Source organism: Pituophis catenifer, unplaced genomic scaffold, assembly GCF_029215685.1.
Source record: "Pituophis catenifer annectens isolate HBS135680 unplaced genomic scaffold, rPitCat1.0.hap2 SCAF_2, whole genome shotgun sequence".
Classification (NCBI taxonomy): Eukaryota; Metazoa; Chordata; class Lepidosauria; order Squamata; family Colubridae; genus Pituophis; species Pituophis catenifer.
This window is the reverse complement of record NW_027256882.1, coordinates 89,172,106-89,199,557: the sequence shown is the minus strand read 5'-3', so window position 1 is coordinate 89,199,557 and position 27,452 is coordinate 89,172,106. Positions and strand designations below refer to the sequence as shown.

Genomic DNA, 27,452 nt, shown 5'->3' with positions numbered 1-27,452 from the left:
TGCCAAACCATGCCACGCCTTCCACCACCAACTGAAACCCATGCACCCCAAAATAAAAACTGAGGACTTAATCAGTAGTGTATTTTACATTTTACAGAGACTGAAAATTACAAACTATATACAGGCAGCATCACCACTAGCCACAGGGTTGTAGTTGCCATTGGAGCAGCCATTGGCAGTTGTTTCACGACATAGAGCAACACCGTACAATAGTTTGGTACAGCAAGTAAGTAATACTGGCACTCTGCTGCCCAGCCAGCATGGGCAGTTAGTGAAAGTCAGCCAGAACATTAGGAGCACACATGTCCATTCCTGAAGACAGCCTGAGAGTCCCAAGAGCTAGATGGGGTCTAGCCAGGCTTCAACCTCCTAGACCAAGGGGACAAGTCTGTGAGATCATGATACTACGACAGAAATCAAACAGGAAAGGCCTGGCTTCACGGCAAAAAACATACAATTGAGGGCCTAGGGTGGGCTGGGGTTCTCACGGAGTAGATCACAGGTCAGATTTCCCAGCAGCAGCTGATGATGATGAAGTTGGTATTTGCAGTGGTGAAGAAGGAGAAACCTGGGGTTGTGACTGCACCTGGGATTGACGCTGAGAGGTGTCAGCCTTTGCTGCCTTGAGGGTGCAATTCTTAGGGCTGGATGAGGAATGGCTTGTGCAGGTGACACCACCTTGTTCAGGCACCTGAAGGAAATCGGGCAGTATTAGATCCTCCTTGGACAGTAGCCCACGCTGGTCATTGACCCTGCAGTTCTGTGCACGATTCAACAGTTCCATTAGCCCTAGGGGAGAAGGAATATTTCAATGTATCTAAAATCGTAATATCATATTTTCGTTAGTTTGTGGTGTGGGCAGAAGAACAGAGATATTAATATTAAGTAAGGTAGACCTGTAGGAAAAAGGGTGGAGATGGATTAGGTTATTGATTGTTTAGTTTAGGAAAAGGGATGTTATGTTATGTTTAGATATAAATATACGTAAAAGATTTGGATTAGGAGATATATGTATGTGGGAAGAAATGGGTAGATTATGAGTTGAATAAACGTTAAATTAGGATTTATTACATAGTTTTATAGTTGAAGGTTGCTTTGAAATGTATAGTTTAGGGGGGAAATAATAATAATGTTAGAAAGAAATGGTTAGCATGTGGGGGGTGGTGTAAAAGGATGGTAAAGTATTATATAATTTGATATCAATCTGGAGTTAATTTTTGGAGAAGTCATGGGGGGTGGGGAGGGTGAGGGGGGGGTTAGGGAGGAGGAGAGGGGGAAGGGAGAAAAGTCTGTATTTGTAAAAAAATTTCAATTAAAAAAAATAAAATCGTAATATCATAGTTGGAGGGGGGGGGCGAGTACACTCAGGATACAGTTGGTCTGCAACTTAATCATTCCTCATGAACCAGACTGATGGGACCTGGAATTGAACAACATCTGGAGAGCCACATGAGACCCAGACATTCTTTGTACTGTCACTCTACAAACAGCAACATTTAGCTCTTTCAACTTGCTTATATTAATTATATATGCCTTTCATAGTCTTAGTTTCTCTAAAGGAATCTTGAAGAGAATGCTAAAACTCTCACAGAGCCTTTGGACTCTTAAAGAAGATATTTTAAATCCCAGATACCCTTGGTATATAGCTATTGCAACTTGGCTTGCAAATTGTGCACCTGACAAGTGCTCCACATGAAAGGGGGCACCAATTTCAAGGGAAAAAAGAGACACAGGAGATGCAATACCAACATCACATGCTTGCAACTTCACACGTATGTACCCAGCTGCTGAGACCAGTGATAGAGCCTATATTCATGATCCAGCAGGCCCTTGCATAATTTTTGTTATGTAATTATATTTAATCCACCCACGTCCTGTTGTATTGCCTCAGTATGGCCAGTTAGTTTATTTAGTTAGTTAGTTTATTTGATTTGTATACCGCCCTACTCCCGAAGGACTCAGGGCGGTGAACAGCCAACAATAAAATACATAAATACACAAAATTTAAAAACCCGATAAAATCAAATTAAATTATTTGGCCAGGAAGTGTTCCTGGGAAAAATGAGCAAAGAATATTGGGAATATATGTATATTCAAGCCACAGTGGCGCAGTGGTTAGAGTGCCGTACCGCAGGCTACTTCTGCTGCCTGCCAGCTGCCTGCAATTTGTCAGTTCAAATCTCACCAGGCTCAAGGTTGACTCAGCCTTCCATCCTTCCGAAGTGGGTAAAATGAGGACCCAATTTGTTAGGGGCAATAGGCTGATTCTGTATACCACTTAGAGAAGGCTGTAAAGCACTGTAAAGTGGTATATAAGTCTAAGTGCTAAGTGCTATATGTATAAACTCCCAGCAGGGTCACACATGGTCATCCTAGGTAAAACTAGTAGGCACCTATATTGGGGAGCAGCAATATAAAAGGATACTGGAGGCAGATTATCACTTTTGTAGACATCCATTCATATTATGTGAGACAATTCAATAGTAAATCTCTGCTGTATTTTACCAGGAAGAGCACATGGATATAACATATAAAAGTGAAGATAAAGTGTTGGATGATGGCCCGTCAGGTCAGATGATACTCAACATCTTACTGTGGAAAGGCTGCTAATCTTTCGGAATACTAATTGTGTTTATAATGTGGCTAGACTAAAACCCTTTGGGATATCTTGTATGTTCACTTTGCGATACATGTATGAAAATCCAAAGCTGCAAGGGCAGAGTTAGAACATGGTACAGAAACAGCATAAACTTGGGAAAGCTCAACACAGTGAAAGATGAAATGAAACAACTACAAATTCCAAATATTTTTGGAATCAATGAATTCAGATGTTGAGATTGAAACTTTCAGTCAGAAGTTCACACAGCTTAATGTACAGGACATGAAAAAAAAAAGGAACCACATTTTTGTATAGCTTGAAAAGACACAGCAAGAATAGTACAGGTAGTCTTCAATTACCGATGGCAGTTGGAACCAGAATTTGCTGTTGCTTACTGGCATGAATATAAAGTGTGACATCATCTAACCGCTTTGCTTAGCAACGGCAATTCCAGCACTCTGAGTTGCCATTGCTAAGTGAATTACCACAGGTTGTTCAGCAAGGATGCCACATGGTCATCATTTGAGACCTCCTGCCAGCCTCCCCATTGATGTTGTGTGTTGGAAGCCAACAAAGAAGGTTGCAAATGATAGACATGTGACTGTGAGATGCTGTGATGGCTCCAAAGATCATTTAAATATCATTCGTTCTATGCTGTTGCAAATTCAGAAAGTTCCTGAATGAGTCGTTCTTAACTAAGGATGACCTGTACTTGACAGTAATGTAGTCAACAACTGAATAATAACAACTAGACTTTCTAAGCAACTCTTTAATGTGACAATTATTATGCAGATGAAGAGGAGATTGATGAATTTGATGATCAAGTTCAGTCTGAAATCAACAGGACATGCAAGCAAGATGGGCTGCTTGTGATTGGAAAGTGAAAGGCCAGAGTTAGAAATAATTATGGAGGAAAATGTTAGAATGTATGGCTCAGGAAATTGAAAAGAAATAGGGGTGTGACCTATCAATTTCGGGCACTTCCATGATGTCTTCATTGCCAACACAGTCCTCAAACAACCAAAATGACACTTCTATACATGGACATCACCAGATGGACAACACAGAACTCAAATAGACTGTATAATTGCTAAAAGGTGGAGGAGATGCTCAGTTATAAATCTAATAAATAAATAAATTTCAAAACATCCCTGTTCTTTTTACATTGTTAACTGTTTGGATTATTTTGTTTTAATTGTTAACTGTTTCTTAATTGTTTTATGATTGTTTGCCACCCAGAAGCTCTTGTTTGAGGGGAGCAGCTAGTACATAGTGAAACAAACTGGAAGAGAAGAGCATGGCCACATGGATAGACCAATTTTTGTCATGGAGAAAAGCTATCTGTATGGTTGCTAAGGGTTGACACTGACTTGATGGCACATAATTGATCATATTTAATAAATGTTGAAAATTAAAAAGGGGGAAGTCTAACTTGTATGCCAACAGTGCCTTTGGGACAGGAAATGACAAATTTAGTTTCAATGCAGTTTAATCTGTATGACACCTCCAGTTTTCTTTCCATTTCTTCCCTGCCTTTCTGGCCGTCTATTTCTCAGTAGGCAATGTGATGTAGTGGTTAGTGTTGAACTTGAATCAGGAAGATGTAGGTTTGAATTCCAATTTAAATTCCCAGATTCCCTCTGTTCTTGCTTTCCAAATTAAAGTGCTCCACAGCTCTACAGTTTGTTAATTTGCTGCCAGAAATTATAATTTATAAAGATATATCCAAATTAGCATGGCTTGGTTCTGTTTAATTTCCTAGAGTTACTAATCTTTTAAAGAGCCAGTCCGGTGTAGTGATTAAGACATTAGACTACAAACTGGGAGATTCTGAGTTCTAGTCGTGCCATAGGCTCGAAACCAGCTGGGTAGGATGGTTAGGCCAGTCATTCTGCCTCAACTTTGGGAAGCAGGCAATGGCAAGCCACTTCTGGGGGTGGGGGGTGGGGAATTTACCAAGAAAATTGCTGAGGCCAGGCCCAGGAGTTAACACTGACTCAAAAGGTATGTACACACACACACACACACACACACATTTATAAGCAGCATCTCCTTGACCTCCTCAATTTTATTAGGTTGCAAGCAGAGAGAGAGATGCTTTACCTTCCATATCATACGTGTGGCGGTTCTGGTTATTCTTGATGGATTTGGTAAAAGAACAGGACATTGCTGGGAATGGGTCACTTTCAGACTCGGTCTCCAGAGTACTGTCATCCTAGAACCACAGTGGGAGAAAGCCAGCCTCAGAAAATGATCCATTTGTATGTAAGTCACAACTATAACCAAGGTATAGTGTATCACAAAGGAAATAGTAACATCATTCCTAGCCTGTGACCATTCACAATAAATGTACGGCATCCACATTTTGAGCAAAAAATAAAACAATTATCTGCACATTCATCCTGATCGTTATCAGGAAGAATGCTAGAGAAGGAATAAAAAAAAAATTATATGCAGTGATGCATTTTAAAAGTCATGGAAGAGTTAAGATTCCCCTTGAAGCATGAAGCAACTTAATAAAGTGTTATTGCTTTCATGATCATTGCTCACCTCAAATTGCTCACAAGTAGCATCTGCTACCATGACAGATTTCACTTCTGCAATAAAAGAGATGGATGTTAGAATTTCTGGAGGAAAGATAGTTGCTTTATGTGGCTGCATGAGAGATACTGAACTATGCCTTAAAGGACAGCACAAGTCAGCAGAAGGATATACTGTGTATGCCAGCATATCCGAGTCTAGAAAAATTGTGAGTACTAGGTAGGGGGCAGGAAATAAAAGCAGAGTTACCATTTTTATTCTGCGAAGGCCCCCTTGTAGGAACCCATTCAGCAGGTCTACCATATTCCATCACATTTTCTCTTCCTTCCATTCAGCTTTTATAAACACACATTTTATAAACTATCTTGTTTTCTATCAGGTAAGCAGGTAACATCCTCTGTGGTCCATCATGTGAGATTGGGGGTTATTAATTGATGTGAATGTGGAAGAGGAAAGAGGATGGAGGAGGAGGAGAACCTGACCCACCAAAGCAGGGAGGCAGGTCCTCTCTCCTAAGGAGGTCCTTCAGGCAGGACCAAGAAGAAGGCCTTCTCCATGGTGGCTCCCTCCCTGTGTAACATTACCCCTGCACAAATAAGTTTAGCCCCGATCTTGACATTCTTTCACAAGGTCCTAAAGACATGATTCTGGCTATGGACCTGGGGACCCGATATGGAGACCATCAAGGAACAATGCAAATTGCTTCTTGTATTGTTTTTGTAATGGGATTTATGTTTGCATGCTGACTGTAATCACTGAGAGTGAGTTCGGCAGCCATATAAATTTTCTTAAATAAATAAATGACAAGAAATTTTTATTTCCATGTTCTTTATGGCAAACATCCCAGCATGTAGGCAGATCTATGCCGCACATGGGAAAGATGTTTCATGTGCTTAAAACAGCTGACCTGCTTACATTAAGTGGCCTATACCTAATTTTCTCCAGAAATACCCTGCATCCAACACTGAGCAGGTTAATAGGGCAAAATGCACAACATTGGCATCACAACCCTGAGTCACTTTTTCAGAGGGAAATGGGCAGCAAATAAATTCAATAAATTAATTAATTAAATCAGTTGCAACCATTGCTTATGGTGAATAAAAAAGAGCATCGATTCACTAGCACTGATGGGAAAGAAAAAGGTACAAAGAATATGTAGTCATCTCTTCTTGGGAACCCTCTTCAAATAATTCTCCCTAGAGGAAAAGAGTTCTCTCTACAATAGAATTAATCAGGCTTAGGAGTTACAATCCTGCACAGATAATTATGTTCCTTTGAGCATCACATACCTGCATCTGAATCTAGAACAAGCTTCTGAGCAGCCACTGCACTAACCTTCTCTTCCAACTTCAAAGTTTGGAGTCCCCCAGACTGCAGGAGAGAACAAAGTTAACAGAGGAAAAAAAAGGCCAGGATTGCACAGGGGGAGGGAAAAGAACTGACACCCCCCAACACACACACACCGGAAATGGATGGCCCAAATAGTAGTGTATATATATCCTGCTAGAGTGGGCGTTGCTTTTCAACAGAAGATTTACAAGGAAATGGGACTCCAAAAAGCATGGACCCAGAGAACAATGGGCATTTTCTTCTCACCCACAGAACAAAACAGAACTCCAGTCTAGGTAGCTGTCTTTTTAGCTTGTAGCTCTTACTCCTGACAAATCGCCTTCTGATGAGATGGGCAGCAGATAAATTTAATAAATAAATAAAGTGGAAGCAGTGTCTCTAGTGCAGACCAAGAATTGCAGAGTGCAACTGGGAGCAAGCTGAAAATTCAGAATTACGCAGCCATGTCATATTGACAAATCCCAGCTTCGTCAAACACTGCAGATAGTGTTGTGGTCCGCCAGCAGCCTGCGGACAGCAATGAGGCTGAGGAAGAACATGGGCCAGTCCTGGAGGCTGGGGAAGACCCGGATGAGGGCTCTGCATCGGAGGCAGAGATGGGGTCAGGGCCATTGGGGAGTGATGCGCGGACTTCGGAGCCTCCAGAGGCTGACAGTAGAGAGGCAGAGGAACAGGAGGAGCCTGTTCCTAGTGCATGTATGGGAAGAGCTGACAGAAGGCAGGAGCAGCTAAAGCAGAGAGGACGACTCGGGAGTAGGGCCAAGAGATGATTGGCCCCTCCCATAAGGCTTAAAAGACCAGCAGACTGGCCTTTTTACCGGAAAACAACCATTGAGAGATTTGCTTCATGTATTTCTTTCTTGTCAGTGTCTTCTGTTCCTGAACTGTTGCCAAGAAAAGCCTTTGGCAGTTTGCCTAATTATCCCAAGGTCAGAGATAAACTAAAGGTGTTTTGAGAACTTTGCTTTCATTTAATTTGTAATAAGATGAGAATGAATTAATTCTCAGCTGTTTTAATAAAATCTGTTTGTTTTTTGGAACTGTTTTACATTTAATATTAACTACGCGGGCCTGGGTCACAACAGGTAAGTCCTCAACTTACAACAGTTCATTTAGTGACCATTTGAAGTTACAACGGTATTGAAAAAAGTGACTTATGACCATTTTTCACACTTTTGACCATTGTAGCAAGCCGATGGTCATGTGATCAAAATCCAGATGCTTGGCAATTGGTTCATATTTGCAGTCCCCCAAGTTCATGGGATCACCCTTTGCGATCTTCTGACAAGCAAAGTCAATGGGGAAGCCAGATTCACTTATTAATGATGTTATTAACTTAACTGCAGTGATTCATTTAAACAATCGTGGCAAGAAAGGTCGTAAAATGGGGGAAAACTCATTTAACAGCTGTCTTGCTTAGCAACAGAAATTTTAGGCTCAATTGTGTTGTAAATCTAGGACTACCTATATTTACCCATCCTATTTCATGATGGTTCTTACCCGTTTGAGTGACACTTGTCTAATATCAAGACTGTATTTCTCCAAGATGGGCTGCAATGCTTCTTGCAAGGTTTTAGTTGATTTTGCCAGAATGCGGACTGTCTTATTGATAGGTGTAATGTGCAGCCTGTAAAAAAGAAGGATCGGGTTGAGGATAGATCATACTGGAGAAAAAGATTATCTATTGTGGTTGCTAAGAGTCAATATCGGCTTGATAGCACAAAGTGAGAAAACCACTATAAATATATTAAATGGGTGTAACACATTACATAAGTCATAGGCAAATTGCAGCCATCTTTTGCATCGCCTCAATCCTTCCTGAATTCTATATGCCTATTTACAGATCATGGCAAATACAAAGGAAAATGAGAAAGCATCTTAAGAAAGGGGCAGAATATGTGTGTGTGTGTATGTGTGTGTATACACACACACACACACACACACACACACACACACTCACACACATGTATATATGTACGTACACACACACACACACACACACACACACACACACACACACCAGAAAGGAAAATTTTCATATACTGTAGATCCACTGAAATGAATTATGAGCTCTGAATTATTTATACTAGCATAAACATTGATGCTAAAATGGTCACATACCCGGGGAGAAATAGCATCTCATAGTGTAGCATAGATAGTGGCTTTCTGTGCTGTTAATTTTCAACCACTAAAGCAGGGGTCAGCAACCTGCAGCTCTGGAGCTGCATGTATCTCTTTCACCCCTCTGCTGCGGCTCCCTGTCACTCAAAATATGTGTCACAACCGCCAATGTGCAACACCCACCAACACACGATTTATTGAGCTTTTCAACCCCCGGTAGGCCAACAATAGATAAATCCAAGAAAAGAAAAGTTTCAGAAGAAAACAAAACGTTTAATTCAATTACATATGATAGTTTTGTGGCCGCTCAAAAAATAGTCAGGCACGAAAAGGGTTTTGTGGCTCCTGGTTTTTTCTTTTCTGTGGGAAATGGGTCAAAATGGCTCTTTGAGTGTTTAAGGTTGCAGACCCCTGCACTAAAGTCTTTTTCTAATTTGAACAAAACCAGAAATAAAGCAATACCGATAGCACTTAGACTTATATACCACTTCACAGTGCTTTACAGCATTTTCTGAGCAGTTTACAGAGTCAGCATATTGCCCCCAACAATCTGGGTCCTCATTTTACCGACCTCAGAAGGATGGAAAGCTGAGTCAACCTTGAGCTGCTCAGAATCAAACTGCTGGTGTATGGCATAATTAGCCTACAATACTAAATTCTAACCACTGCGCTGCCATGGCTCTTATGAACGTGAACATCTCTTGGTGTGGGTCTTCAATCCGCGTGTGAGACATCAGAAGTTATTTTTAGCTGAGCTGCCTATTGGCCACGTGAAGTTGGTGAGGGGACAACCCTTCCCTCCAGACCCCAAGCACTCTTCTGTACCACTATTTTCCTCCCTGCTCTTCCTTGTGGAAATTGTTGAGAGGTGGCTGGGTTTTATCTATTTATTTAATTTCTATGCAGCCATCTCACTGAAGCAGCAGACTCTGAGCAGCTTTAGGTTTTAAAAGGGCTACATTTTCTTACTTGTGAAACACGGCTTCATTCCTATGTGCCTCAGCAAGTCTGTTTGCTGTTCAGTGGACTTGGAAGTTGGAGAACAGACCCCTACTCTCCTGGTCTGCCAGGCACAGTAAAGAAGAGAGGCAGGCCAAGGCATCTGCCTTATCCCAAAACCCCATCCCAGTGCCAGCCTCACATTCCCTGTTGTGACTGATGGATGGATTCCTTCAGACTTCAATGAGTAGGAAGGCACCATAATTTGTGTGATTAAGCAACCTCTTTGCTTAACATGCGTTGCACACCCGAAATCAGGGCATTATTATTTGTTGGCAAGCCAAAACGGAAATAATAGCTGTGTGATAGAGATTGGTAAAGGAAATGGAAAATGTTATGCCAGGGATACAGGGTGGGGTTGGTTTTGGTTCTTGTTGTTTTTGCCAATTCAAGATCAAGTGAATAACACTTGAATTCAGCATTGAGAGAAGACTCTAAGTCTACTTATTCAACTATCAGTACCAACATGAAGGCTAGGCAACTTAAGCTCACTTTTAGTTCAACCACATACAATCAATAATGAGTACTATTGAACTGCTGTATGCATGCCCCCAAAACAGCAAAAGAGTTGTTTTCATCTGTGTTGTAAAAACAAATGGGTCACTCTTCTGGGGCAGGAATCTCAGCCTGGTATTAAGAAAGATGAAGCAAAGCCAACCCAGAACAGAAGGAATTTTCACTGATCACACTCACTCAAAGTTGACCCTGGTCTCCAGCTTTACCTCCTGGTCCATCAATACTAAACTGTCCTGGTTCAACGCCAGCGGCTTCTGTGAAAAGTCAAAGAAATACAGAAATATCGATACAGTGCAAAGAAAGAACACTCATGTAGGAATGTGCATAAAAATGTTTGCTAATGTATGATATGATTCTACATCAACCCACAGATTAATTCATTGCAGCTAGCCTTGACTTAGGTCATTTAACAACCATTTGGAGTTACAACCATGCTGGAAAAAGTGACAACTGGTTCTTGCACTTATAGCATTCCTGTGGTCGCATGATCAAAATTTGGACACTTAACAATCAGCATATATTTATGATGGCTGCAGTGACCCAGGATGACACGATTGCCATTTACTGTTGTGGTCCGCCAGCAGCCTGCGGACCTGGCAGTGGAGTCAGACAGTGAGGAGGCTGGGGAGGACAACGGGCCAGTCCTGGAGTCAGGGGAAGGCTCGGATGAGGGCTCTGCGTCAGAGGCAGAGATGGGGCCAGGGCATCTGGGAGCAATGCGCGGACTCCAGAGCCTCCAGAGACGGACAGCAGAGAGGCAGAGGAACAGGAGGAGCCTGCTCCTACTGCACGCGTGCGAAGAGCTGCCAGAAGGCAAGAGCAGCTGAAGAAAAAAGGACAACTCGGGAGTAAGGCCAGAAGATGCTTGCCCACTCCCGTAAGGCTTAAAAGAGCAGCAATGGCTCTTGGGATCTTTGTAGGAAAGCAACGTTGATTCCCGTGCTTCTTGTCAGCGTCTCTTGAACTTTGTGGGATTTCTGCCAAGAAATGCCTTTGGCAGGTTGCCAAAGACATCAAAGGTTGGTGATAAGGTTGACGGACTGGTTATTAAGAATTTTGTTTTGGACTAAGCTGAGAATGAATTAATTCTCAGCTGTTTTAATAAAATACGTTTGTTGAGGACTGAATTGTGTTTGGTAATCACTACTTGGGCCTCGGTCACAACATTTACGTCTTTCCCAACAAAGTCAATGAGGAGAGCTGGATTCACTTAATGACTGTGTGATTCATTTAACGGCCATGGCAAAAAAGGTTGTAAAATTGTGGAAACTCATTTCATAACTGCATTTTTTAGCAATGGACATTCTGGTCTTAATTGTGGTTATAAGTCAAGGACTATTTGTATGAAACTATAAAGTTCATACAAACTTTATATCAATGATGCAATTCTGGGAAAATAGCTTTTAAGAAATTTGCAAATAATACTGGGGAGAGATATTTTTAATTGTGGTAGGATAAAAATGTTTCTAAACAAAGAAATAGATATAATATCATTAATCATGATACTAATATTCTTTGAAAACTGAAATTGCTTGTTGATTTCACCTAATATATGCACATTCTTTAATCATCCATGGACTAAAAATTATTTGCCCAATATAAATATGCCGTGGAAAAACTTAATGCACAATCAGGTTGGATATCTGAACTATAACTTTGGATATCTAGATAAGTATATTTTTCTCTAGCCCTTTCAAAGAGGAAAAACAATAAAGCTGTATTGAATTTAAAAGATGCTGAAACTTAAGCCTAGACAAAAGATACTTTCTATAATGAACTCAATTTCATTTGAAGAATATTTATTTGTTTGGCTTGTTAACAATATGTGTTATGTGGATAGATACTTAGAGAATATAACTACTATCTCTAGTTAAAAGGGACTCCAGTGACCTATTTTCATAAGCCAACCAGGCAATTAGAAGCTATAGAACATAGAAATAAAAGTTATATAAAATATATAGAATAAAACATCCTAGTACTCCCAGCTGGCATGGCCAATGGTGAAGCATACTAGAAGTTGTGATGAACAATCTCTAAGGGCCGATATTCCTTAGCCCCACTGCATAGGACTAAGAAATAGAATTTCAGGGAAAGCTCAGCCAAACAACAGTGAACTCTCAATCCAACAGAGAATTATCCAAAGAATTACACCCAAAGCCCATTTTCTGCTCAATTAAATTAGATAAAGTAGATAAATATTGCATGTGGAGATTACAAGTAAATTGGCTTAAAGTGAATTTGTAACCACAGTAGATTTTCTGTTTACAACTTCTGAATTCACAACTTTACCCTGTTTCCCAAAAAATAAGACATCCCCTGATAATAAGCCCAATCAGACTTTTGAGCGTATGCACTAAAATAAGCCCCCCTGAAAATAAGCCCTCCCCGAAAATATTTAAATGCGAAGCTGGTCCCCGCCATTTCCTCTTCGTGCCCCAAAATAATAAGTTCTCCCCGAAAATAAGGCCAAGCACTTATTTCGGGGTTCAAAAAAATATAAGACAGGGTCTTATTTTCGGGGAAACACAGTAATTATGATGTTACCTTGGTACATATTGAGAGAGATTACAGATGTTCCAATCTAAATTTTACCTAGAAAAATCCCTTTCTTTTAGGTTCCTAAAGTCCTGTTCTTCCAGTTATGTTTCCTTTTTGTCTAAAACAAATTGGACCTACCTTTTCATTTCCCATTAGGTAGATCTTTACATCAGGTAAATTGAGACCACGACGCTGACAAACTCCAGCCAGCATCTCCTGGATAGAGAGGCCAGAACGTACTGGGGCCAGCGATGCAGTCCCATCAGGCAGATAAATGCAACAATATTTAATGGGATGGTTCTGACTGTCAGATTCTGAGCCTGTCAGACTCTTCCTGTGGTTCTGTAGAGAAGAGAATTTATCACATTCAGCTCCATTTACTAACCTACTACAATCTCAATCTGAAAGTACAGTCTTCACAATAGACAATTACTTGAGATCAAAGATCATTAATATTGTATATCTATCAATGCATGCACTTATGGTAGGTGTGAGCTTGGTAAGGCTTTTAGCCAAACTTGCAATTTAAAAAAAATTACATATACTTTTTCCTATACAGTTGGAAGACCTGAAAGACCAAGTTAAGAGCGGATTATGGAGAAAATCTATATATATGGTTGCTAAGAGCTGACAATGATTTTATGGCACATAATCAATCAAAGCTCTTCTCTCAATTGCTTTCTCTACAGAATGATATAATAGTAGGACTTTGGGCCACAGTTAAGATGGAGTTTTAAAGAAAATTCCTTTATGGATTTTTGGTGATTTGAAGCAACATGGTGAAGAAAACTTGCACATCAAGAAGAACATCTAGTATTATAGAAAGCCTGATGTATCAAAAAAAAGTCCAGATATTCCCACTTTACATAGTGATTGATAACATTGCTTGAAGAAACTCAATAAGCATGAACTATTTCCTATTATTCCTCAGCAATGTTAAATACTAAAAACAATATTGGGAGCTCTTGTACCAGCCAGCATACATAATTCCTTTATAAAACCATGGAAGCCAGCAGCTGGCACTGAATCTTGAGGCAGTGAATATCATGGTAATTACACTTTATGCAAATATGTACATTTTCTCCTTTTTGAGAACAGAATTGAAATGCTCCTTTCTTTCTACCAGCAGTTTGAAGTAATTCAGCCAGAATTCTGCCAACTCAACTTGCTGTGTCACTTGCTGTAAAACCATAGATCTGTCAGATAATCTGTTTATTAGACAGCGGGAAGCATTTGGTTTCAGCTTCAAGAGCTGTACCTCTCTGTGGGCAAATTTATTATTATGAGCCAGGGGTGAAATCCAGCAGGTTCTGACAGGTTCTGGAGAACCAATAGCAGAAATTTTGAGCAGTTCAGAGAACTAGCAGCGGAAATTTTGAGTAGTTCGGAGAACCGGCAAATACCACCTCTGGGTGGCCCCTGAGGGGGGGTGGGAATGGAGATTTTGCAATATCCTTCCCCCAGGAGTGGGGAGGGAATGGGGATTTTGCAGTATCCTTCCTCTGCCATGCCCACCAAGCCATACCACGCCCATCAAGCTACTCCCACAGAACCGGTAATAAAAAAATTTGGATTTCACCACTGCTATGAGCTACCATGGTAGATGGGGATGCGAGTAGAATGTTTCATTCTTTATTTGCATGGTACACATACTTCAAAAAAATAACCACCCACAACCAAGGAGCAAATATTTATTTGGAAAAGACTTTGACTGTACAAAGCTCTACCTGGCATCTCTGGCCCTTCCAGAGACAGTTTTGGATTTGTCTCACTACATAAAATTAATATGCTTGGAAAACAAAGTTAGCATCTTTCTTGCACCAAAACGTGTTTGTGCTTTTTTTGAAACTGGAACAAAGGTAGAACTTAACTCTCTTTTTCTTTCTCAAATTACCGTATATGAATAGCCTTTTTTTTTGCCATTCCTTCTGGGGCTCAGGGAAGAAACAGAGTAAGCAAGTAGCAAAGTAATCAGTGGCAAAAGCAGGAGTTGCAACCATAGAATTGCCTCTTTAACTTGCCCCATTGGGATGGGGGGGGGGCAAGCGGTGTGAACGGGTAACAGAATAAATTGCTAACAAAAAATGATGGAGTGGGACCTGCAGGAATACAGGCAGCACCTGACAAGCATGTTCCTGCCCAGTCATTTTTTGCCATCAGACACTATGACTGTGACAGCCCTACCACTACTTCATCCTTCTTCTTTCCCTGCCTGGAGCATGGATTTGTAGATATCTACATGGCTATGATAACAGCAGAAGCATTCAGGCCCAGGTTGACCCAATTCCTGCCACTGCTCCCATCTCCATGCATTCATTGGGGCCTTGACTGTAGAAAACTGGGAGCCTATCATTTCATTTGGGGGAGGGGAGCCAGGAAGATTTCCCCTCATAATAGCACAGAAGCACAGAATTTTGGGCAACAGGCCAGAATGCACAAAACATGTGCTAGAAACATGGGAGGCTGTACTGTATGTGTGTCTGTGTGTACATACACAAAGGAATTTGATGATGGGAAGAGCAACAATAGCTCAGGGCAGAGTATTGACTGATGACATACAGAATGCAGCCTACTAATAGTCAACTGGAAGGAACACTGGCTGATTTATGGTGATCTCAATGTAACCCCCTTCAGCATTTCAAGGTCAGCAATCAATGGCTGTCTTCCCAATGATGTGGAGGGATTTGGTTGGGAAACAGAGCGGGAAGATGCTGTGTCAAAGAGCACAAAGTGGTTTCCATTATGTAGCTGTATCATTAGCCAAACTCTACTGTCCCTACTAAGCACATTGTCCTGGGTGGGTTTTTCTTTTGCTAGCGGTATTCTCCTCTGGATAATTTCATTCTCCACTTTTATTTTATCGGCCATGATGCTCAGGAGAAGGGCTGCTTTCCCACCAACTGGGACTCCCCCTGGCATTCTAAGCAACAACTTTCCAACAGTTTCAAGGTAGGGCAACCTTGAGAGAGGCTTAGAGAGGGGATACAGCCATGAAAATGCCAGCATGCTCTCAGTAGCAATTGCAGAGATCTCTACTTTGTAGAGAACTCCTCCACACGAAGCACAGTCATAGCCTATTATAGATAGAGTGTGGGGGCTGGGTAGAACCTATGATGTAACAGGCATGGCATACTGTTTAAGCAAGACAAGAGCCAAGCGCCCACATTGCAACAAACAGAGCAGAGAATATTTTCACAAGCTGCAGCTCAAAATCTAGCTAAACACCACTCACCTCTGCCTGCAAGCCACTGGTTGCATAAGATAGGAAGCCCAGGTCCAGACTAGCTGAGGAATTCAAAGAGCCTTGGGAGTCACGCCAGGGGGATGGTCCCTCACCACCATTTCTCTCCTCTAGGACAGATAGTTAGCAAGGAGTTAGGACTTTGGAGAATACTTGGCCAATTATTAATCATTCCTGTTCTGTCACCTCCTTCAACTGTATCCCTACTTTCAGCTCTAGACTCACCTCCCCAGGGACGGTCCCTCCGGTCTCCTTTCCGAAAGGATCTCCGAGGACTCCTCCCAGCCAGGTTACCAGCTGCCTCCACTCCTAACGGTAGCGATTTCCCTGCCTTTAGTTTTGTTTTCTAAGAGAAAACCAGAGAGTATAAGAGCTCTAGATCTATTGGACTTGCTTAAGTAGCATTCCCAAATCCCTCCAAATCAGGGCTCTCCAACCTTGGCAACTTTAAGACTTGTGGACTTCAACTCCCAGAATTCCTCAGCCAGCAAAGCTTTAAGACTTGTGGACTTCAATTCCCAGAATTCCTCAGCCAGCAAAGCTTTAAGACTTGTGGACTTCAATTCCCAGAATTCCTCAGCCAGCAAAGCTGGCTGAGGAATTCTGAGAGTTGAAGTCCACAAGTCTTAGTTGCCAAGGTTGGAGACCTCTGCTCCAAATCACACTATCTTCTAGGCTGGAAGTAAAGGCTTCCCACCTTGCTATGTTCGGTAGGTGGGCTGCCAGTCTGAGAACTGGATCTCAGTTCTGGCAAGGGCTGCCCTTGGTTTTCTGCCTTTGCACACGCTTGGTACAATGCAGACTTGACAAAACGTGCGTAGCTGTCAAATTTCATCAGGTTGAAAATCTGTAAGAAGCAAAGTTGAGTATCATTAGTGTCTCTAAAGCTTGGCACTTAGGTGGCTTCATCCAACAGGAATCACAACATTCTGATCAGAAATGTACTTAATTATTAATTGGGGAGCAAATTCATATCTGCTATACTTCTCATAGCTATATAATTTATTTCTATTCCGCCTTTATTATTTTTTACAAACATGTATTTTATATTGGCATATCAGCTAGTGGACATGGACTGTTCTCACCTGAAGTTGCTGGACATGAAACATTTCAGGAGTAGGAGTGGACAACATCTCCTCACCAATCCACGCCTGTCTGTCAATGTTCACTGGGTTTACTGAATGACTTGACAGAAACTCATCATAGATCTTCCTAGCTTCCTGAGCCAGCTACAAAGAAAGTACACGGAGTGAGAATCACAATATCACAATAGTGAAGAACAGAAATATCCAGACCAGCTGCAGCAATCAACATGGCTTGTATTTTCTCCCTAAGTACATAATATAGAGAGAGAACTGTCTGGGTGCTCTATTCATCTCATAGGTTAGTGTGCTTTCAATGGTTCTCAGCAAAAAATAAAGAAATATCAATGCTATTCATTTGGGTGAAAAATTCAACAAGAGCTCCTTCCTTTCTTCCCTCCATCCATCTCCCCCATGCTTTAGAGCAAAAAAGGCAAGATTTGTGCCCGTATGGATATGTCAATAAATTTGAAAAGCGGGGGTATAATAATGTATCTAAATCCAAGACCAGTTAAGTAGGATTTCCAATAATAAAAGGAAGAAAATTAATACTCTGCACTGCATCTCCCCAATGATAAGGAAAAGGGGGAAATGTAGCTAAAACCAACAGGGTTCAATAGTGAATATATCTTACAGAATTTGGTTTTTTTCTTGGTAAAGAATATGACTTCCCTAAATAACATATTAAATAATCATCACTCTCCTCTTGTCTTCCTCCTTCTCATTATGCTTGCTCTTGCTATTTATATAAAATTCTGTTCTATGCAGTTTGAGGCTGTGGGGCATTATATTATTCCTTGACACATTGCTGTCTGTTGTGAAATTACGGAATTATAAATCATACACAGAATTTGGTTTTATGAGGTTCACAGTCTTCGTTTTATAAATTATATTTCAAACCTCATAATAAGATAAAAGTTGAATATTCTGTAGAATTCCAATTAGGATCAAACGTATCTCATACATATCAATTACATACATTTTCTTAGCACAAAATAAGTCCACATAATGTGAAATTTGGTCTTCTAGAAGACTTACCTTTTGAGTGCTATTAGCTGGTATCTGCTGAAATTGTTCACAGGCTTGCCAGAAATATACATTCTCAGCGCTAAATTCCTTTTTCAGGAACTCCTGGAAAGAAAAGGATAATAATTCCCTATCTATTGCAACATTATCATAATCCAGAACTCTGGAACAGCCAAGGGGGAAATCAAAGGATTCAGGCAACATTAAGCGAAGCCAAATTATTATCTTTGCCCAAAGTGCAAGATCACCATATAAGTTGTATTGGGTAGCAATAGCCATCAGTAAGCAGCTCTACTCTCTAGCAAACCAGTAGAGAGGAAAGGAGTTCTGTTTCAAGGTTAAAAAGACTAGAGAGGAGAGATATGGCCGCACAATTTCAGACTGGTATAAAGCATATAGCTCTAAACAGCTCCAAATACACGCCATCTTAGAAGGGGGGGAATAAATAATAGTAAAAACGGAAGAATGTGCAGTGAAAAATCAAAGGAAACAGAAAGGTGATATGGAACTCACAGTGAAGTATGCAACACCAAGCTGGTCCTGTAGCAGTGTCTCAAAGGACTCAGCCCAGCGGGCCACGGATTGCCCCAGGGAGGGAGTGACACTCTGAGTGCACGGCAGACTGTTCACACTGTTATTACTACCCCGGCTGCCAGAGCTGTTTAATTCTGTGAAGCAGAGAAAAGTTTCAAGTTTTTCAGAGGCCTCATATCTAGAAAGGTGGTATGAATCTGGAGTATTGAAGTACCAGGGTAAACCAAAACATTTTTCTATCTGAAATGACCAACAGGATGTCATCAGCTCACTTCATGTACAAAATCTATTCTTAATTCAATATTGGTTATGGGACAGTGACCCTGAGATCTTTGTAAACGAGCGGTTTCTCTTGCTGGAGTTTCTATAGACAGCTACTGTAGGCTGATAGTTAATTTCCCATCGTTGGAAATCAGAAATTTTAAGCAGAATCTCTGAGAGGCAAGACACCTTGTTTCCCATCTACCAAGGAGCTGCTCAAAATCACCAGTTCCTCCTGCTAACAGCAGCAAGGAATTAGCATCTTGAAGGAACCACGGGGACAAAGGAAAAAAATGATAAGGTATTCCATTTCTCCCAAAAACTGTTGCTAATAACTGATTTTCTACAGGTAAACCCGTGATTTTGAACAGAACAATAGAGAGAAGGAAAACCTTATTCCTGTCCCTCCTGATGACATTGTGCAAAGGTCTGGTTTATTCCTATTGCTGGTGGTTTGTTCATTCTCATCAGCTCATTAGTGAAGAACAAATTTCTAGCTTGATAGCTTCTTATTACTAATGGCAGTATAAAACCAGGGGTCTGTCTATTCCCCAGTCAAGCATCCTAGGATAGTTTGGTCAAACATTTGTTTTAGCATCTAATCAGTGGTGGTATTTAGCCGGTTCTATCCAGTTCGGGCGAACTGGTAGCGGAGGCTGCAGGAGGCTCCGCCCACCCGCCCGGATGTCATCATGTCCCACTTTTGACGCTCTGCACATGTGCGGAGGGTGGTGCATATAAGTGAACCGGCAGCGGAGGTAAGTGAATACCACCCCTGCATCTAATCCCCTGAAAGTTGGTTTATTTTTTTAATTTTTTTTTTATTTTATAAACAAACAAACATACAATACATAATCAATCGTTCAGTGCTTCATCTGAGTACATCTTTTGTGACTTCTTCTTGTTCTCCAATGTTAATCATTTCATAATATCATCATTTCATTTATTATAACATTTCTCCCACATTTCTTACTTTACTATTAATATATTTATCTTCTCTCTCCTCTTTCTTTTTCCCATGTTTCATTACAACATTACCCTATAGATATTTCTTCTCTAATCAATGGTAAAATTGTCTCCACTAAGTAAGTAATTGTATATTTTTTAAATTATTTTATCATCTGTTCCTGTGAGTATCCTATCCAGTTCTGTCATTTCTAAATAAAAACCTGAAAGTTGTTTTATATAGTTCAAAGGGCCAACATTCAACTAGGAGGTAACGGGTAATTCCCTGATACTGTGTTTATCAACCTCCATATCAAGCATATCTCCAAGTAGCCAGCAAAATCTTGTGGCCATTATTACACACTCTCTCCAAAAGTCTAATAACATTACCCAGTCACATGTCCCACCTACCTCCATCGGATACCGCCAGGCCCTGCAAAAGAAGGATGAGAGCAGTCAGAGTACTTTATCAGAGAGAGATTATCTCAAAAGAGGCATCATCTTTCTCCTCATTGTCATTATGATATTTACACCCAGGCTTTCTGCTTGTATAAGCATACCAACAAAACAAGACACATTTAAATTACAATAAAACAAGATAGTTAAAATGACACTCAAAATCAAGACCATTAAAATCAGTTAAAAGCCTGATGAAATAAAGTGTTTTGGTTATTTGGTTAACCCTACTAAGCAGGTATATACAAAAGATATGAAGGTATTGCTTAATGCATTGTAAGCCGCCCTGAGTCTCCGGAAAAGGGCGGCATATAAATCAAACAAACAAACAAACAAACAAACAAACAAACAAATAAATAAATATTTCCCAAAATACTGAACCAGTGGAAACCAAATTCTCCTCCCTCAGAGACAATTTTCAAAGGAGAAGAAGACCCTTTTCTGCCTACCAGATAGTCAAACTTCCCACAGAAAGGATGCTTCAAAAAGACCATTCCTGCTGATTTAAGTCATCAGACAGGATCATAGCAAGAGATGTGGCCCCTCACTAAATCAGATCCCAAGTTATCTAAGAACAAAAGTAAACATCTTAAACTGTGCCCAGAAGGTCTTTGGCACCTGCTGCAGAACCATCAATGTAAGCATCACGTCACCATCATATCCTGGTCTTCTTATTTTATTAATTTATTATTTATTGTATTTTGTTTATGTGGCTGGCTGTTTGCCAAGTAGGTATTGTAAAAAACCAGAAACGAGGGGGGGGATAATACATGCAAATGCCTATAGTGCTTGGATCAATATCAATCTCACACATATTAGCATATTCTGCTGGCTCCCACAGTATCCTGGCCCAATTCCTAAAGGAACTGAATTAACAGTCTGGGTGCCACATTTTGTACCCATAGCGGTATCCAAAACGCATATAATAGTTTCTTGTCCAGTATCAGATAATCTTACATATTAGTTAGCTAGATACCGATGCAAATATAGGATGACCATCTGTTCTCTCAAAGAACAGTCTGACTATGCCTCATTCCATCTCTTAGGTACACATTTCTAATATGGAAACCTATGGTTTGGAAAGTCTCCTACAAGCAGCATTTTTTTTTTCCTTTTATATTAGAGATTTTCATTTGAAAGAGAATCCATGAGAATTTGACAGGCTATGGCCAGAATTAGTTCCACAGCTTAATACAAGGATTTTAAAAACCCTGTGTCTCGAGGGCTGTACTATATTTCTTTGAGAACAAACTATACGTGTATGAGTGAAGGGGGGCAGCGCTACATTTTTCTTTATGTATTCCTTCCAAAAATGTTCTGCTTTCTTCCCAGCATGCAACTACCGAAAGAACATATCAGTTTTGCCAAAGGGTGAAGCAATATGTTGCAGATTACAACCAGGGGTGAAATCCAGCAGGTTCTGACAGGTTCTGGAGAACCGGTAGCGGAAATTTTGAGGTGTTCGGAGAACCGGTAGCGGAAATTTTGAGTTCAGAGAACCGGCAAATACCACCTCTGGCTGGCCCCAGAGTGGGGTGGGAATGGAGATTTTGCAATATCCTTCCCCTGGAGTGGGGAGGGAATGGGGATTTTGCAGTATCCTTCCCCTGCCACGCCCACCAAGCCACGCCCACCAAGCCACACCATGCCCACCAAGCCACGCCCACAGAACAGGTAGTAAAAAAATTTGGATTTCACTACTGATTACAACCTATTTAAAGAAATCATAATAAACAGCTTTTTTCCCAGTTGCATATATTTCATGGAAGAAAGATGATAGCTGAAGGAAAATATCATGAAGAGCTGCCAAAGCTATAAAGACTGGGGTTTGCGTGGGGGGGGTGGCATTTGGAAGATACTGTAGCACTGGGAGAGTTCCTTGTCCCTAATTAAATTAAAATATAAAAATTAATTAAACTGAGGAAGAAAAAAGAGTTTTAACAATTGAGATGATACTAAAAAGCAAAAAAATAGTTTCCTTTATTTCCTCTCAGCTTGAAAAATTGCCACAGAAAGTTTTCTTTGATGGGAAATTGATAGATAGTAGTTTGATTTTTAAATATCTATTTGAAAGTTAGTTTTATTTCTGATGATGAGTAAGCATCGTCCCTATAATTTGCCTCATTATAAATTAAATTTTACAAAATTATTTCTAATTATTTCTTAATTGGTTTATTTCTTTACTTGTACCAGGATTACTGAAAGTTTCTTTTCTGTTGCTTTTGTTGTGCTTAGTTCCTTACAAGAGAAATTTTTCAAATGTCCTCCATCAGTCATTCCTTTGGAATTAGTCCTTTGGTTGTTTTTAAAATATCCATTTCAGAGATAAATACACCACTTGTTTTGTTGACAATTTTTTCCTTTACATTCTGAAGGTACAAGAGAATCATAAATGCTTGATTAGTTAAGGAAATATAAGAAGGTAGAAGGTGACCACCTCATGCTGGAATTCCTTATTTTAACAAAACTAAAACTGGGTATAGTCAAATGTGTATCATCGATTTTTTTTAAAAGGAATTTTAATAGCATCTCATGGCCAGAGAACTTAATAGGAAAAGGAGCTAAAAATAGTAGAACTGAAGACAGTAGAAAAAGCTAAAGCCAAAGGAAAAAAGAAAAAGAAAAAGGAGAGGGGAGACCAATCAGGAAAAAAAATTACGAATATGTAGTTCTGAATAGTAGCGCTTATGTCAGGGACGCCACATAAATTGAATTTAGAAAGGATACCAAGGGTTTCTTTGGGGAAGTTCAGAATAAAAGAATTGGCATGCCAGCCACTGTGAGGTTATTCTGTTTTTTCTACAAAAATGTTTGAGATCAAGTAGAGAGGGAATAGGGTCTCTTTTCCGGGATGCGTTCAGATGAAACGAGATGACTTTAATTTTAAATGTATTTCTGTTATGGTCAGGATTTGGAATATGTTAGCTGCCAACATTGATATTACGTCAATTTAGGGTGTAATATCTTTTATTTTTTCATCACTTAAACTTTTAATTAACATAATCAGTTGCATGTTTAATATATTTCCATCGATTATCATTTCTAATCATCACAGAGCATATCCTTTTATTATCATTTCCAGCAGGGATCCCAAACTTCCGTGTGCCTTATGTGACCTTCCCATCACTTTTTCTGCCCAGTGACAATCTTTCATTTGTAGACACTGATAAGGCTGCCAAGCAAGACTAAGGTGCTGTGAAGATCCCAGGCTGGGCCACAGGAAAAGCCACTCCAAGCATAGGAGCATGGCAGTGGCACATGACTCCCAGCTGGCCCATGCAGTTGGCATTTCTTACACTATCCTCAGGGAAACTCCACCTGCTCTCATGCTCCATGAAAGAGGCTACATTTAAGGTGGCAGTGAGGACTCTGGGCAGGAGCCCTGGTAGGGTGGGGGGCTTGATCAGAAGAGAAGGGCTGGGAAGGTATGGTTGCCCAAGGGAGAGAAGGAAGAGGCAGCTGGTTGTCTCTGACTGTCCTGCCATTAGGGTATTTTTGCCAGGCAAGGACAGCGAACAAAGAAGCAAGATCCCTCTGCTTGTGCAAAGGAAGAACAAAGGGCTCTGCCAGACAAGAAAAGGCAAGATGAAAAAGACGGAGGCAGGGGGGGGAAAGAGCAGGATTGTGGCAGCTCTAGGATGGCTTTCTTAGACTGTATAATCTGATCTTGAACAACAGATTATATAACAGCCGAATATTAAAACCAAACAAAGGCATTCTCATTAATGAAAAATAACTACTAGTTAAGAGATAAAAGGAAATGGTGCTATGGTACAGCTATTTCTCATGCAGATTTGTTTTATGGTAAAGTTGTTTTTAATTTAATATATTTATTTTTAATGGCATACATGATACTACATCTTCAATTTTTGACTCACTAGAAATGTTAGCATCAGTGTATGAAAAGGCTTCCGTGTTGGGCAGATGAAGTAATTCTCGTGTGGCACTTCTGATGATTGGAATTTACGACTCCTGCTTTAAGGTGAACTGTCTCATTTGCTATGCTTTAATCATTCTGGGTATAACATATTATTTTATTTTTGTATTGTACAATAACATTTAACTGCTATTTCAATAGATTTTTCTTTATTTTGTTTTTGAGTAATCCTCTTATACTGGTCACTGTCTATGTATTCACATGGACAAACAGAAATACAAGGAATACAGAATCATATTAGGCAGAGGATTACCCAAAACTTAGACTAGAGACATAGTCTCCCACCCCTGACCCAAGGTAAAAACATTCTGGTTTGTTACTAGTGCTGCTGACGGAATTTGCACAAGTTATCACGACTCCTAATAGTCAGATTTCTGTTGAGACATTTCTGGTCACATTAATCATTCTAAAAATGAGTAATGAAAGTTGCATAGATGGGACAAGACTAGTATCTAGATTGCAAAGGTTTGAATTACCACAAGATAATAGTAAAGAAATGCAGGAAATACTAACTCCTTGTCGAGATCGATAGGTCTTCTGGATTTCTGCAGCCCAAATAGGCTGCAGTAGGTAGGCCTAGTGTGATTACCCCTGTCAGTTCCAAGGAATCCAAACTAGAACATAAACAGTTATACTTCCCTTGAAGCCCAAAGCTGCCCTTGCCAAAACTGGTCTGAATCTGTCTGAACGCTAAATGATCATGAACAAACTATATGAAAGAACTCCTTATTTCGACCTCAGTCCACTAAATCTGTGCATGGGCTGTGCCAGAAGGATTTCTGTAAAGATAACCCAATGAAGACATTATTGTTCATGCTTCTTCCTATTTAGAAAAGCCAGAGGCAATACCATACCATTTTCCAAGTAGGAACCTGATTTCATGAGATTAATTTAGAGTAAGTTCCTTCTAAAAAGGAAGGATCGTTGCACAAGGTCCCTGGACAAGTCAACATAACCTGCAACAGCTTTTGCTGACAGTGAGAGGCTCCTGCATTCCATGAGGTCGATCCATCTAATCATTTCATTACATTCATTCCTTTTCTGTTTGTGGCTGCCAGTCATGCTCAGTTGTGCAACCTGATAACAGACTCAAGCCTGCCCGTTCTGTTTCCACAGCAGATTATGCAGTATAACCTGGCAAGTTTGAAAGGCACCGTGATTTCGCAGCAACTCTTCAACATGCAAAAACATGCCCCAGCTAGAGCAAAGCAACAGCTGCTGAGTTTTTACTTTGAAAGAGCCCTTCCTCTCTCAAATAGTTTACAAAGAAGAGGGCAAAATCACAAGGCAGCACACACACAAGAACATCCCACCCTCCCTACCGCTGCAGCAGTAGAGCCGAGCTAAATCCCTCTCTCACCAATCTACCTACGGCTTGGGGAGGCATGAAAACCAGGGAAGGTCACTAGAAGCTTAGCTTATGCTTCCCCCTGAAGGAAAGAGCCCCCAAATGCCAGGATCAGATTTTAGGAAGGAGCCCTTTTCATCAGGAAGACCAGACGTTCCTTTGCAGCTGCTGGCCTTGCCTTCCCCCAGTAGCAGCTGAAGTACGTTCACTCACCATTCGGCCATTTTGGACACCCAGATGTTTGGGTTTTCCCAGCATGCCTCTCCTGCTGTTGTCACAGGTAGACTTTAAAACCCAGGACCATCAGGCTGGGAGCAGCCCCTCCCTGAGGCTGCAGCCGGCCTTCAGAGCATCCCCGGCTGGGAGAGAAAGAAGGAGTGGAGCTGCTTGCCACGCTCACAGTGCAGCATTCACTACCTCTTTTCTCTACCACAGGAAGTGTCACCATGGAAACCAAAACCACAGCTCAAAATGGGGTTTGGAAGGGAGAGACTCCTTCCTTATGAGCACAGCCCCACTGACACCTCCAGCCCAAAGTGTTGAAAATGGTCCAAGGCTGCAGCCAAAGGCTCCTTAAAGGATCCCACGCCCTGATAAGGGACCGGGAGCATCTGTGGCTGGAGCCAAGAATTTTTCTAGCACCCCCAGACACAGCCCTCGGGGGATGCAACGGATAAAGGCAAGCTCCAGCAGATACATCGAAGGCAGCAGACGAGCACAAAGGCAACTGGCTGACAGGCACTGTGGCACTCTCCAAAGCCAACACACTGCCATCCACCTAAAAATGACTGTTTCCTAGCATTCTTCAACAGCTGCAGCTATTATGCACAGGACAGAATAACAGAATTGGAAGGGACCTTGGAGGTCTTCTACTCTAACCCCCTGCTCAAGCAGGAGACCTTATACCCGTGATGGCGAACCTATGGCACGCCCTTTCACCCCAGTTCAGCTCCACTGCGCATGCGCACAAACTCCCCACCGGCCAGCTGGTCTTCGGGTGTCTGCTACGCATGTGCGGGGCACAGGGCATGTGCGGGGGGTGGATGTGCAGTGGGACGCATGCGGGAGGGCCCTGTGCGCATGCATGGAGGGTGGTGCTTACAATGGTTGAATTTCTAAAATGATACTGATTGCGAGTGACTGCTGTTTAAATAAAGAACAGAAGCCACTAATGTCCTATTAGTTTCCTATGGCCATTTGTAAGAGATACTGTCTAATAGGAAACAAGAAGCTTCTGTTTATGTATCTACCATCAGAGATGGGTTTCACCTACCCTCACTCTGTCAAGGACCTTGGAGTACTCATATCTAATGACCTAAGTGCCAAAGCCCACTGTAACAACATTGCCAAAAAGGCATTAAGAGTTGTAAACCTAATCTTGCGTAGCTTCTTCTCCGGTAATATCACACTCCTAACCAGAGCATACAAAACATTTGCTAGACCAATTCTCGAATACAGCTCATCGGTCGGAAACCCGCACTGCATATTGGACATTAATACAATTGAACGTGTCCAGAAATATTTCACAAGAAGAGTCCTCCTCTGCTCGCAACAAAATATCTTATGCCACCAGACTTGAAATTCTGGGCTTAGAAAACTTAGAACTATGCCGCCTTCGGTATGACCTAAGCGTAGCTCATAAAATTATCTGCTACAATGTCCTACCTGTCAGTGACTACTTCAGCTTCAACCACAATACACGAGCACACAATAGATACAAACTTAAAGTGAACCGCTCCAGACTCTATTGCAGAAAATATGACTTCAGCAACAGAGTGGTCAATGCCTGGAATGCACTACCTGACTCTGTGGTTTCATCCCCAAACCCCCAAAATTAAGACTAAACCTAAGACTGTCTACTATTGACCTCACCCCATTCCTAAGAGGTCTGTAAGGGGTTGCATAAGAGCACCAGCGTGCCTACCTTCCCTGTCCTAATGTTTCTTCTATTTGTATCT

The 27,452-nt window shown here is 41.0% G+C and overlaps 1 protein-coding gene across 1 annotated transcript; it reads right to left on the bottom strand.

The window, feature by feature from the left end:
* Positions 1 to 108: 108 nt before the first annotated feature.
* On the bottom strand, positions 109 to 25,838 carry RGS14 (regulator of G protein signaling 14). The gene is made up of 15 exons (XM_070933786.1): positions 25,708 to 25,838; positions 20,165 to 20,186; positions 18,527 to 18,681; positions 18,026 to 18,118; positions 16,991 to 17,134; positions 16,603 to 16,752; positions 16,131 to 16,251; positions 15,897 to 16,015; positions 12,803 to 13,006; positions 10,304 to 10,380; positions 7,991 to 8,117; positions 6,430 to 6,511; positions 5,150 to 5,196; positions 4,703 to 4,814; positions 109 to 789 (listed from the first exon to the last, which is right to left on the bottom strand). Exons 1-15 carry the CDS (start codon positions 25,750 to 25,752, stop codon positions 497 to 499), a joined length of 1,791 nt encoding a protein of 596 aa, XP_070789887.1. The 5' UTR covers positions 25,753 to 25,838; the 3' UTR covers positions 109 to 496.
* Positions 25,839 to 27,452: the final 1,614 nt, after the last annotated feature.